This window comes from Gymnoscopelus braueri (assembly GCF_963280865.1).
Source record: "Gymnoscopelus braueri genome assembly, chromosome: 22".
Taxonomy (NCBI): Eukaryota; Metazoa; Chordata; class Actinopteri; order Myctophiformes; family Myctophidae; genus Gymnoscopelus; species Gymnoscopelus braueri.
This window is the reverse complement of record NC_137624.1, coordinates 36,204,356-36,218,621: the sequence shown is the minus strand read 5'-3', so window position 1 is coordinate 36,218,621 and position 14,266 is coordinate 36,204,356. Positions and strand designations below refer to the sequence as shown.

Here is a 14,266-nt window from a genome sequence, read left to right as displayed (position 1 = left end):
CTAATAAAGCGTCATGTCTCTCATTTTTTACAATGTATATGATATTACCTTTCTATCATTTAATAAATTATGCATTTCATCAGTGGTGGAAAGTAACTAAGTACATTTACTTAAGTACTGTACTTAAGTACAGTTTTGAGGTATTTGTACTTTACTTGAGTATTTCCAATTTCCAATACTTTTACTTCTACTCCACTACATCTCAGAGGCAAATATTGTACTTTTACTCCACTACATTTACTTGAAAACTTTAGTTACTAGTTATTTTTCAGATATCAATTATGATATTATAAAACATACATTAACCACTTTAGCCCTATTTTATACATAGGCTATTTGAAAATAGCAGATCTACAAGATCAAGATTGTAGATCGGCTATTTTCAAATATTTTGTACTTTTACTTTTGGTACTTTAAGTACATTTTGATACCAATACTTTTGTACTTTTACTCAAGTAAATTTCGAATTCCGGACTTTTACTTGTAACAAAATACTTTTACATTGCAGTATTGATACTTTTACTTAAATAAAACATTTGAGTACTTTTTCCACCACTGCATTTCATCCTCTATCTATATATTGTCCAGCAAGCAACTTTTATGATAACATACATCTACTCTGTTAAAAATGTCCTGGGGGGGGGGACCCCCAGCGTGGTCAAGAGACCCCCCCCCCTGGAAAGAAATCTCCTGCTATCGGAAGGTCTGAGGTTGGCAGGTATGACTGATATCTCAGAGGCAAATATTGTATTTTTACTCCACTACAATTATTTGAAAACTATTATTAGTTACTTTGTAGATTTGAATTATTACTACAAAACATACATTAACGGACCACTTCAGCCCTTTACATTTCTTTCGTCCATTTGAAAATAGCCGATCTACAAGCTCACAATGCTTCATGCTGTGACGCATTGTGAGCTTGCAAGATCTGCTATTTTCACTGGCATACAGATCATGAACCCTCCTGAAAACTTGTGAAATGGGACATTCTGCACAATGAGTAGGCTACTTTTGGTACTTTAAGAACATTTTGATACCAATACGTGCTTTTACGCAATACGTTACTTTTTTACCTGTAACAGAGTAGGCTATGTCTATGCAGTATTGATAGGCCTACTTTTACAAGAAATGTGAGTAGGCTACATTTTCCACCACTGCTCAATTGTTATGTGATGTTTTTGTTATTAGAACTACAATTTAAACAACGAACAATAGCCCTGGCAAAATTGTGTTGCTGTTGTTGACCGTTATACCGTGTTAACACCGGGGCGGCCGTAGCTGAGTGGGTTGAGTGGCCGACTGCAAGTGACTGGGAGTCCTACGGTGAGAGGTTCGATCCCCATGGTTGGCTCAGACCCGCACGGTGATAGATCGAAGTGTCCTTGAGGAAGACATTGAACCCCAAACTCTCCCCTGTCTCAGAATGACCCCCTCTGGGAAATCAGGGTTATTGTTATTTTATTTTGTAGTAGTTAATTTATTTTCAAATGTAAAGTGCTTGCCCTATGGCCACGGATGTTACAATTATGTACGGGCCCTCAGAAGTAGGCCTACCTGCATGTTCCGTATTATTGAATAAAAAGCATTTTAATCCGATTGGTGGCCATTTTCTCATAGAGTTATAATGTATCAGCGTGCAATACACCCCCCAACCAATAGGGTCACGTAGTTGAAAGCATAAGGAGAAAATACGGAGAAAATGGCCACCGATCGGATTAAAATGCTTTTTATTGAACAATACGGAACAGACGGGTACTTTTGAGGGTCCGTATATAATTGTAACATCCGTGGCCATGGGGTAAGCAATTTATATTTGTAATTTGAACGTTTATGTAGATGTACGGGCTAAAAGGGAAGAAAGTGCAAACACTATGTTGGAGTTCATCCATGAATCAGGGCTACCCCCCACGCACATTTGAAAGTTTGCTATCAGACAGTTGACCATCACTGTTTCATCTACTCATCATGTGTAATGTAAACTATTTTTTTAATAGTTTTTTTTTCTTTAATAGATAATCTAAAACATTTAACAATTTGTATAAATCATAGATTTATCAATCAATCTGCATGGATATTCCAATTTCACAACTTAAAAATCTTGAAAATAGCAGATCTACAAGCTCACAATCTTGTAGTTCGTCTATTTTCAAATGGCCGAAATGTATATAGGGCTGAAGTGGTAAATGTATGATTTGTAATTGATTGATTGAATATTTTATTAGGCAGAAATGTAAAAACAGCACAAGTACAGTCAAACACTTTGTCTAGAAGGTACGTCCAAAAAAGTCCAACTAGACACTAAAAGTTTTCAAATAATTGTAGTGGAGTAGCTAAAAGTAAAATAGCAAAAGTGAAATATTTGCCTCTGAGATGTAGTGGAGTAGAACTATAAAGTATTCAAAATTGGAAATACTCCAGTAAAGTAAAGGTACCTCAAAATTGTACTTAAGTACAGTACTTGAGTAAATGTACTTAGTAACCTTCCACCCTCCAAATTGGGGTAGGTAGCCTACACATTCAGGGGCGGCCGTAGCTGAGTGGGTTGAGTGGCCGACTGGTAATCCGAAAGTGAGTGGTTCGATTCCCATGGTTGGCTCAGACTCGTCCAGTTGCGCTCGAAGTGTCCTTGAGTAAGACTCTGAACCCCCAATCTACTCCCCTGTCGCCACATCTCTCTGGGTGCACAGGGTTATTTTCTTTTCTAGTTTTTCCATGTAATTATTTTTAAATTAAATTAAAGCGGCCGCAACGCAGTAATTCCACAGAATTGGTTGCTCTTACGCTTTCACACCACTAGATGGCATCACGGCACACGGACGGTAGTTTTCCAATTGTTCATAACATGGATGTATGAGGCTGGGGCTCCTCTCTGCTTTATCATAATATCTGCTGATTGTAAATGAAAAAAACAAACACAACACAACAAACACGCACATTGGATAGAACCTTTCTCGGTTGGCAGGTATGCCTGTTCGGATGTGGAGAATAGCCTACCAGAGCATGTAGTAGATGATTCCATCACAGACAATGGCCTTCAAGCCTTAGTTTAAACCATAGACAGGTTTAAACGAGTTAAATAAACACTGGTGGGCTTAGTAGTCAAATTAGGAAACTATGAGTGAAATATTTGATACAGAGGATAGTGAAATCTTCCTTGAGAAAATGTACCAGTACAGACTCTGTACCTCTCTGTAGAGGAGCAGTGCAATTGTATCAGGTCATGACTGTGAGTCACCAGCAGAGGGCCATAAAACAGCTAGTATAGTGGAGAATGGATATGCTTACAAGGTCACTGGCACACAGATCAGATGAACCCTATAGGCTGCATTATAGTGTAATAACTCAAGCATTATGCCCAGTTACAGTTCATTATCCATACAGAATGGCACATTATTTTTTCATTAATAAGCCTACCAAGACACAATCCCTGATCAATATGATGCCATAGTACTGACATCATCTGGCCTCCAAGCCTTTGGTAATGGGTAGTGCACTAAGTCAGGGGTCTTCGACGTTTTTCAGGCCTAAGCTTTTTAAGGCTTAAGCTGAGAGAGAGATGAAGCAGGGACCCCCTACTACATATTGTATAAAATTGTCTTTCTCATACGTAGATTTCATAGACTTGTTTGACAGCAGTGTGTTATTTGAATCAATGTTTTTGTTTGTTAATGTGTCAGGCATTTTGACCTTTGGCTCTGTACTTGGTCTGCTTTTTTTTCTCTCACCAAACCTCTTTGTCGAAAATGGCCGATCTACACAACGCCTCACAGTGCGAGAGCGTGTAGATCTGCTATTTTTGGCTAAAGTTCCTCTCAGGGTCCCATATCCCCCTGTGGAAGACCCTTGCACTAAGTACCCTGTCAACGGGTATACGCTGACAATGGGTACAATGGGTATTGCATAACCGGCGGGACACACACGACCAGTGGTGGAAAAAGTACTCAAAGGTTTTACTTAAGTAAAAGTATCAATACTGCAAGTCCGGAATTAAAAATTTACTTGAGTAAAACTACAAAAGTATTGGTATGAAAATGTACTTAAAGTACCAAAAATATTCGAAAATAGCAGATCTACAAGCGATGCGACGCCGACGCATTGTGAGCTTGTAGATCTGCTATTTTCAAATAGCCTAGTTATAAAATAAGGCTAAAGTGGTTAATGTATGTTTTATAATGTAATCATTTATATCTGCAAAGTAGTAAAAGTACAATATTTGCCTCCCAGATGTAGTGGAGTAGAAGTAAAAGTATAGACAATTGGAAATACTCCAGTAAAGTCAAAGTACCTCAACATTGTACTTAAGTACAGTACTTCAGTAAATGTACTTAGTTACTTTACACCATGCACTGCACGCGACCTATACTGACCTATGCCTTGTGAGCTCGTAGATCAGCTATTTTCGCGCAACACCATCGTACGACGATTCAACCTTAAAATAGGGCATGAGTGGTTAATTGAGGGTATAGTATTTTAACTGACCTGACAGTAACAACTGATAGAAGTGTTCTGTCAGGTCAATTGTCTCCAGTTGACACAGTAGTAGACGTGACCTCAATAGACCTTGTGCTGAGCTAACCTAGATTTCGTGACTTTTCTTTGAAGGAGGAAGTTGGATGAAGGCCAAAGGGTAAAGTGTGAAGCTGATTATATTGATACGCTGTAAAATCCTCAGTGTTAATCTAACTCCGAGAGTGTACAAAGGGAACCAAATGGACCCGTAAGGGTCCATTTGGTTCCCTTTGTACACTCTTGGAGTTAAAGACCCGTAAGGGTCCATTTGGTTCCCTTTGTACACTCTTGGAGTTAAAGACCAGTAAGGGTCCATTTGGTTCCTTTAGTACACTCTTGGAGTTACAGACCCATAAGGGTCCATTTGGTTCCCGTTGTACACTCTTGGAGTTACAGACCAGTAAGGGTCCATTTGGTTCCCTTTGTACACTCTTGGAGTTAAAGACCAGTAAGGGTCCATTTGGTTCCTTTAGTACACTCTTGGAGTTACAGACCCATAAGGGTCCATTTGGTTCCCTTTGTACACTCATGGAGTTACAGACCCATAAGGGTCCATTTGGTTCCCTTTGTACACACTTGGAGTTACAGACCCATAAGGGTCCATTTGGTTCCCGTTGTACACTCTTGGAGTTACAGACCCATAAGGGTCCATTTGGTTCCCTTTGTACACTGAGTTACAGACCCATAAGGGTCCATTTGGTTCCCTTTGTATACTCTTGGAGTACGCTGCCCTTTGTACACTATTTGAGTTACAGACCCGTAAGAGTCCATTTGGTTCCTAAATATGAATCATTTAGCTGCACGCCGGGACCAACTGGAATCCCCTCAAGGACCCCAAGGGGTCCCCGGACCCCATGTTCAGAACCAGTGTTCTATAAATGAGATAGAAAGGTGAAATACATGCATAAAGCACATGGACGCCAAAGCTGGGTGTCTGTTTATATTGCGTCAACACAAGATCTAGGCTTCGTGTGCATTTTCTAAACCTCCAATTATAGATACCAAGTGATTCTCTACCTTTTTCTGGATCAGGGGTCCTTTTGAAAAAAAACACCGATCCATCTGACCTCTTAACACAGCAGTTGAGCGGCTGCCGTGTTAAGAGGTCAGATGGGTGGTTTTTCAGAAGGTTAAGTGGTCGTACGGGAGCGCCACGTCTATTTTCAGAGCATTGTTCATTTCAATGATCAGTCAATCGATTGCGCTGCGGCAATGGATCAATTATGGAACTAACGTAGTGTATCGTCTCTGTCGGGTGGAAACCTCATATGTCCAAAACTGTTACTTTTCAGGATTCAAATTCAAAAGTATCAAAAGTAGCAGATCTACAAGCTCAAAACGCGTCGCTTCGCGCCGCGTTTTGAGCTTGTAGATCTGCTACTTTTGATGCTTTTGTGTGACGCTGTATTATGATCAAGCAGGCCGTTAATTTACGAAAAAAAAGTTAGAATATGAAGATAAGAGGTTTCTCTGCCCGACGACAGCAACAATGTCACAATGAAACCAAAATTTTCAAGGTTTTAAAGAAAAAATACCTACATTATGTTTTTTCTTTTATTATATTAATGTTATATCATCATTAAAATCTTACGTGTTTTGCCAATTATTTGGGGGCCCACTTGTGATACATCCTCACGGCCCACCAGTGGACCCCGGCCCACATGTTGAGAATCTCTGTTCCAATCCAGACACATGTACTGTAGCAGACAGACTGCTGCATGGAACAGTGATTATCATTTTAATTACAGAGGTACCTATAATCCTACCAGATCTGCTTGTCAGTCTGCTCATTAAACATTGTGTTCCCACAGTATAGCAGACAGACAGAGGAGAGCCAGCAGCACCAGCAGCAGAATAGGCTATACGTTTGCCGTCTCTCGCTCCAGTAATACTTTAAACAAACTGTTGTGGACATGAAAACATTTGTAGCTCGATAGTATGCACCAATTTACATTCTACATTCTCAATTTACAATTCACATTTACATACATGAGAACTGGAGGTGGAAACACAAATACACAGAAACCAAACAAGTTGGCTAGGATAGCAATGGCACAATGCAAAATAAACACTGTTATCTGTAAGTGAAAGGTTAAGTATTCCAAATTTTACTTGAGTAAAAGTACAAAAGTATTGGCAGCAAATTATACTTACAGTAGCAGAGTAAAAATACTACATTTTATTTTCTCGAAAGCGGTACAAGCTCACAACGCGTTGCAATGCGATGCGTTGTGAGCTTGTACTGTTAGATCAGCTATTTTCAAATAGCCCAAAGTATAAAATAGGGCATGTATGTTTTTGCATTAATAATTGTAATCTGTAAACTAGTAACTAAAGCTGTCAAATAATTGTAGTGGAGTAAAACATACAATATTTTCCTCTGAGATGTAGAGGAGTAGAAGTGTAAGTATCAAAATTATACGGAAAAACAGGAGTAAGCTCTGCTGTATTCACCATATTCACGTGCCGGCCATTATGCTCTTACTTCATATTGGGGGCAGAGGGAATCCCACCCCTGAGTATAAAGTGAGAGCATAATGGGTGTAATATGGTCAATTGCCCCCTTCTTCTGAAAGTAAGATTTCAGACTTTAGTTTTCAAAATAACATACAATTATACAAGTGATAACATGTATATGTATACAATGAACCATTCAAAGGCAAAGAAGTTGGTGAAAAAGAATTTTAATTCCTTTGGTGTTTGCAAAAGAACAAAACAATGTGCATCTTAACTGTGGTTAAATAAAACACTAAAAGACCATATTAGTCTTTAATACACTGGCAATAACATAACGAAATGGTTCAAAGATGTAAAGTGAATTCAAATACTACAGTTACCATTTCATGTTCCATAGTATGTAAAACAAACACAAAAAAAGTAATAGTGATATCTAAGATATTTCAGGCACAAATCACAGAATCAACGAGACAATAAACATATTTTATGGTGTTGGGTGGTGGATGTAAAGAATTGGAGAGGCGATGCAACTAAGACGAACAGGACTTAATGACAAAACAAATATAACGTAGTTTGTTTTTGATACAACATAAAAAAAGATGGGGGAGATAAGCAGCTATTTAGATGGAAAGGGAAAATCACGATTACAAACTTTTTAAACATTGCATGATTTATGAGCCCCCTTTTTTTTCCTTGTTTTTTTTTTCCTTTTCTTTTTTTACAGTAACCAGAAATACCACACCAACAAGAATCAACTGATGCAAAACTCAAAACTGAATAAACACGATTTCATGGTAAGTTGTGAGCTCATTGTGAGCTCATTGTGAGCTTCCTCTGCCTGCGTTTCTGCTCTACAGTATCTGGATGTTTAGGCACTTGGAAATAATATGATTAATGAACATACATAATACCAAATGTAATGTTCTTTGTTTTGTTTCGCAAACCCCTGTGTGCCTTAAAAAACAAGCTCTGCCCAAAGTTGGCATGAACCATATACAGTAGATTTTAAAACCAGGACACAAGTTTGTTGTTGACGTACGTTAATTGCATAAAGGATGGTAAACCACAAGTTCCATAACGATGAAGGATTGACTGATCCGATAGACTGACAAACATACTGTTCCACACCAGGGTGTTGGGGACTGGAAGGGAATTGGGATCTACTGTATAATCTCTGGCATGTGATCTAAAATGACACACTGACCAACACTAGACTAGCCAGGGAATACCTGCAACCGAAGAGAGAGTTAAAGAATGTATAGATTAAAACGTAATGCTGCTTTCACACCAATAAAATATAAAATCTTTAAGAACAAGTGGGACAGTTAAAAGTGGTTTGTGGAGATGGTATAGTGAGGAAGAGAGGCAGTATGGGTGAAGGCCCTGACACACTGCAAGCATCAAATACACGCATTGTTTACAACGGCTGCAGGCAGCCAATTACTGCAGGCGTCAATTGTACGCGACAAAACCAGCATCTCTCAGAGCTCGGTTCCATTTTGGAGCGTCGACGCGTGGCACCACAGACCGTCCTAAATGAGTTGGCTTTTTTATTTCTTGACGCTTGCGTCAGTGACGCTTTCAGTGTGTCACAGCCTTAAAATGTGAAAGATGTCAGTTTCTCTAAAGTGGGTCAAATCAAACTTAAACCTTAAACCAGTGATTCACAACTTTTTTTTCTCCATTTCATTTCATTTCTTTTTTCATTTCAAGGACCCCCAGTTTGATATGCATTAAGTCACAGACCCCCGGCCCATTATATACGATTTTTCATCTCTGGGACCCCAAACTACACCTCAAGTGCTAGTTTAGCTCTACTGAGGGTATGCAAATGGTAACCAAATTTGGACCCGAAAGGGTCTATTTGGTTCGTAATTATCAATCATTTAGCCAGGGACCCCCGCGTTGAGAACCAGTGCCTTAAACCATAACCACGAAACCGAAAAACTACAGAAGTTCACTTAATCCAACTACATTACAGTTGTACAACTATCGATGCTACATTTTTCATTAACGAAAAGAAACAAGATGAATAACATTATTCACAGTAAAATATCACATAAGTTTGTTGTGGGGAACAGCCGTATTCCGAACAATAGAATTTAGGCTTCGCACGAAAACATACGCACTAAATATCACATCCTCAATCACTGGTCCCACACAAAAAACAACAACAATAATAACAACACTGCACATATTCAGAGAACATGTCAATTCCACAGTTATCATCGCAAAAGGGTTATTATGTATGAGTGTGAACACTAATCCAAAATATTACGCATCTTCTCATCATATTCATCAATATAAATATTTACATATATGTACTTGTCATTAAAAAAGAAAGGACAAAAAAAAAAAGACAGAAAAAATAAAACAGACAGATCTTAGTCTACCTCGACTTTTCTTTTCACAGCAAATGTTACGACCAGAGGCTTGTAGTACGAAGCGTGATATCGTCTCTGTTCGGGTGGAAACCTCATATGTCCAAAACGGTTATGTATGGTATGATCAAGAAGGGCGTTAATTTACGAAAAAAAACTCAAAAAGTTAAAATATGGAGAGGTTTCTGCCCGACAGCAACGATTTGGGGGTTAGCGACGTAACTTCAGGTTTAACCCTGGGGTTTCAGGGTTACGACGGTGGTTCACTAGTTATCGGGGTACGAGATTTAAAAAAAATCTACGCGTATACAAGGACCGTCTACTGATCAATATATAGCATTGCAACTATCGATTATTGTTTTCTTAGCGATTATTATTCTACTGATTACTTTTTCTTTAATCAAACAAAATGTCTTTTTATTTAAATTTTAAAGCAACAGCCTAGTTCCAAATTTCTAAACGTTTTTTTTTAAATAATAGACTAAATCTATGAGTCCAGTGGTTCTCATCCTTTTTCTGGATCAATTGTTTGATCAATCAAACGATTATGTTCCACCTTGGATCAATCGAACTAACATAGTATAAGTTCTTATTTATTGGTATCACTTTTTTAATATCAATGTTATATCATCATTACAGTTTAAAGTGTTTCGCCAATTATTTGGGGGTCCACTTGCAATATGCAATACTGTATGCCGCCCCGGCCCACAGGTTGACAACCACTGTATTAGTCACATTAGTCAGACTCAGAGCCATATAAGGAGAGTTGCGTCACCTCCGTTCACTTCATCGGGCCAGTCTTCTACACCTACAGAGCCTTCTATTGGCTCTATTGACGAATAGTGACAAAGCCCTGAACCGGAAGTTTACGAAATTTTGCCACTATTTAGAGTTTACACGAAACACGTGACCGCCGCTGTTTCCTGCCCCAGAGGTGACGCAACTCTCTAATACAAGGCTCTGGGTTATAGTCAGGTTAACCAAGTGTGAGTTGCGTGGTAGTACAGGCCTCTGCTCTACTGCCATCAGTCCCATGGGGTCTAGACCGGTCTAGTGGACATAATGCCTACATATACAGTTAAGTGGGTCAGCAATAGTATCTAGTACCTTATTGGTGTACCTTCCCCCCCATTCACACATCTGTTATGCTTAACAACATATAAATATCAACAAAATCATGCAAAATGCATTACTGTGTTTTTTTTATCGTTATTAATTGTGCTTACCTTCTAACAGCGTTTCACCCTATATTTCCAAAGCTTTAGAACTAACATGTTTTGTCCAAATCAGGGAACAATTTGAATTACGAATTTATGAAATCCTAATTCCCGAAAGCCAGTAATGTTTCTTGAATAGAATTTAAGCAATGCTTGACTGATTCCAGTAGAGCAGATATATATATATTAGGGTTGTCAAAATTAATCCATCTATTATAGCATCCGATTAATTAGAAAATGTGTGATTAATCACAGCAATTTGTGCAATTAATGTGTTATTTTTGACAGCCCTAATAGGGCAAAGCAGTGGCGGCCATTGTGTGGCTCCACAGATGGAAAGCCCATTCATTTTTCCCATAGAGATTTCCGAAGATATTTATATAAATAATTTTAAGCCTGGAACCAAAACCATCCAGGCATCCAGTGAAAACATTTGATTCTGTGTCAAAAAACATTTGAATATTTAATTATATTATATCTTCTAAATATAATTATATAATAATCAATCGAAAATACCCTTTAATTTAGCAGTTTTCAAATATCGTTTGACACAGAATCAAAGGTTTTATGGTCATGATTGAACAGGAGCCTGGATGGCTTGGTTCCAGGCTTAAAATAATTAATATAAATATTTTGTTGGAAAACACTATGGAAAAAAAACGAATGTGATTTCTATACGTGGAGCCACAAAATGGCCGCCACTGCTATGCCCTATATATGAGTGTGTGTGTGTGTCCCTCCTCCTTAACGTACACTGCGGGGGGAGGGTCTAATTTCTCAGAAATTGGTTGTCCTTGTGTCCTGAGGGGTTAGACTACAGGTAAGGCTATTATGTACAACGACACGTCCCCTTAGTGATGATGACTTGAAGCCAGATGTCCCTACGCACCCCTGCCTGCCGGTCTGGGAAAGCTAACTTATGAGTTTAAGGCAGGCTAGAGATGTCCCTCTTTGGGGGGCGTCCGTCCGGCTTACAGCTGGCAGCACCGTTGGTCTTGCCCTTGTCCTCAAAGACCAGCACTCTGTGGGGAAGAGGAAGAAGAAGAAGAAGACAGAGACAATGGTGTCAGTGGCTGGACTGACAACCTTGGAAATATGTGGACATTTGTGATAATTAAGCAAGGGTGGAAAAAGTACTCAAATATTTCAATTAAGTAAAAGTATCAATACTGCAATATAGAAATAATGTAGTTGAGTAAAAGATTATAAGTATTGGCATCAAAATGTACTTAAAGTACATAAAAAAGTAAAAGTACTCATTATGCAGAATGTCCCATTTCACAAGTTTAAAAGATCTACAAGATCTACAAGGTCACAATGAGACAAAGTAACTAGTAACTAAAGTTTTCAAATAATTGTAGTGGAGTAAAAGTACAATATTTGCCTCTGAGATGTAGTGGAGTAGAAGTAAAAATACTGGAAATTGGAAATACTCCAGTAAAGTCAAAACACCTAAAAAATGTACAGTACTTGAGTAAATGTACTTAGTTACTTTTACACTACTGATTCCAAGCAATGCGTGGCTGTCGCTTCTTTACTTTCCTTTTTTGGAAAACCTCTGCAAAGCTCCTCTAAGCCTATAAGGAGCACTGATCCAATGGAGCCGACAGACAGTCCGTCAGCTACTCAAACTCATGCTGTTTGCACTACCGGCAACTTACTCTGCTTGGCAATACTGTCAATTACCACCAAAGCTATATCTGCAACATAAGCTTTGAATTGAATTAGCCCAGCATCTAAGCCAATCTATAAAAGAAAGCCAATGGTGTCACTGTCAGCCATTTAAATGCTATTTAATTCTTTAAAGGTAGGGTAAGTGATATGTTTTGGTTAAAAGGTTAAAGCACTATATTCTGATAGTAATCATTGCTATAGCGTGTTTGTTCAGTCACAGGAGTCTCCATGTCTCTCCAGTTCTTTAATAGACAGAAAATACATTTTCAGGTAGGTGCCAATCAGGAGAGAGTACCCATTTATAAGCTTCATTTTTTGTAGTGTTCCAGTTCCAATTTTGCATGCTCATTTCTTTGTGTCATCACTTCCAATTCCACTTGTTTAATCTGTATCCTGTCGGAGTTCTCTGTCCTGATTGGATAAAATTGGTATCCTGACCTGAAAATGTATTTTCTCCTACACTCTTTAGCAATGTAAATGTATTTCCTCCTACACTCTTTAGCAATGAGTACTATCAGAATATAGAGCAATTTATTTAACACTTATTTTAACCAAAGAAAATCACTTACCCTACCTTTACATTGCTTTTAATGGGACACAGCCATCTGTAGGATTATAGGTCTAACCTTCTCCTTTTCTATCACATTCTCAGAAAAAAGGGAGAAAAAAAGGTACAAATGTGTATGTGTTGTGGTGTGTGTGTGTATGGGGCCCAGCTCAAACTACAAAGGGCAGCATTTGGCCTCGAGACCTGGCTCATTTGCGGAGACTTGACCTATTATTTCCGTCTAATGACGGCTGGTCAATTGTTCCCCTGCCAAAAAGCCCTGCCTAACACTAACATACATTAAAGCCATTTTGTTCCCAACCCTCTCCTTCCAGTCTCCTGTCTCTCTCTGGAGACCAAAAAAAAGGAAAGAAAGAATGTAATGGAAACCTTGAAGACCTTGTGCTGTGTAGTGCAAGTTGGAAGGTGATGTGTGCAGTACATTCAAACAATGGTGGAAAAAGTACTTAAGTAAAAGTACCAATACCACAATGCAGAAATACGCCGTTACAAATGAAAGTCCGGTATCAAAAATGTACTTTACAAAAGTATTCGCATTAAAATATACCTAAGCACTGAAAGTAAAAGTACTCATTTTGCAGAATGTCCCATTTCACAAGTGTCTGAATGTATGAAAATGATTTGAAAATAGCAGATCTACAAGCTCACAACGCGTCGCAAAGCGACGCTTGTAGACCGGCTATTTTCAAACAGCCTAAGTATGCATAGGGCTGAAGTAGTTAATGCATGTTTTGTAATAATAATCCAAATCTACTAAGTAACTAAAGTTTTCAAATAATTGTAGTGGAGTAAAAGTATAACATTTGTCTCTGAGATGCAGTGGAGTAGAAGTAAAAGTATTGAAAATTGGAAACACTCCAGTAAAGTAAAACATCCCCAAAAGTGTACTTAAGTACAGTACTTGAGTAAATATATTTAGTTACTTTACACCACTTACATTCAATGTTGCAGAGGGAACAGGCTTTGAAGAGCAAAGTTCTCTAAACAGCCATATTTGCTCTTGGAGCGAAAACCACGGTAATTTAATAGGTTTAGCTGGCAGAAATGTTAGAAGTCAGGGAAAGATCAAATGTACCAATGTGCCATTTTAGCAAAAGAAACCTCACTTATGTTTGACCAGGGACGAATCCTACAGTGGGATGTAATTATTTATTTACATTTGTGTCCACAAACTTCAAATCTTCAAGTCAATCTGCTAACTTGCAATTCTAAGTTTCTTTTCGACTACAAGGACTAAGTCATTGTTTATCAAAGTGGGGTTTTTTGAGGTATTTTTTACTTTACTTGAGTATTTCCAATTGTCAGCGCTTTTACTTCTACTCCACTACATCTCAGAGGCGATTATTGTGCTTTTTACTCCACTACAATTCTTTGAGAACTTTACAGTACTTTGTAGAGTTACTTTGTAGATTTAGATTATTTAGATTATTATTACAAAACATACATTACCCACTTCA

General features: G+C 38.3%; 1 protein-coding gene across 2 annotated transcripts in view; it reads right to left on the bottom strand.

Annotated features, from left to right (window-relative positions):
* Positions 1-7,191: 7,191 nt before the first annotated feature.
* The window catches only part of aif1l (allograft inflammatory factor 1-like), a 31,124-nt gene continuing 24,049 nt past the window's right edge, over positions 7,192-14,266 (bottom strand). Inside the window, exons 6-7 of one of the 2 annotated variants that reach the window (XR_013932524.1) lie at positions 9,697-11,589; positions 7,192-9,648 (exon numbers count right to left, since the gene is read on the bottom strand). Coding sequence is in view for 1 of the 2 variants with exons in the window: in XM_080419646.1 (XP_080275772.1) it covers positions 11,493-11,589 (97 nt within the window). In the remaining variant the exon portion in view is untranslated. Of the gene's footprint in view, positions 11,590-14,266 lie in introns of both variants that reach the window. The other variant, XM_080419646.1, reaches the window with a different exon arrangement.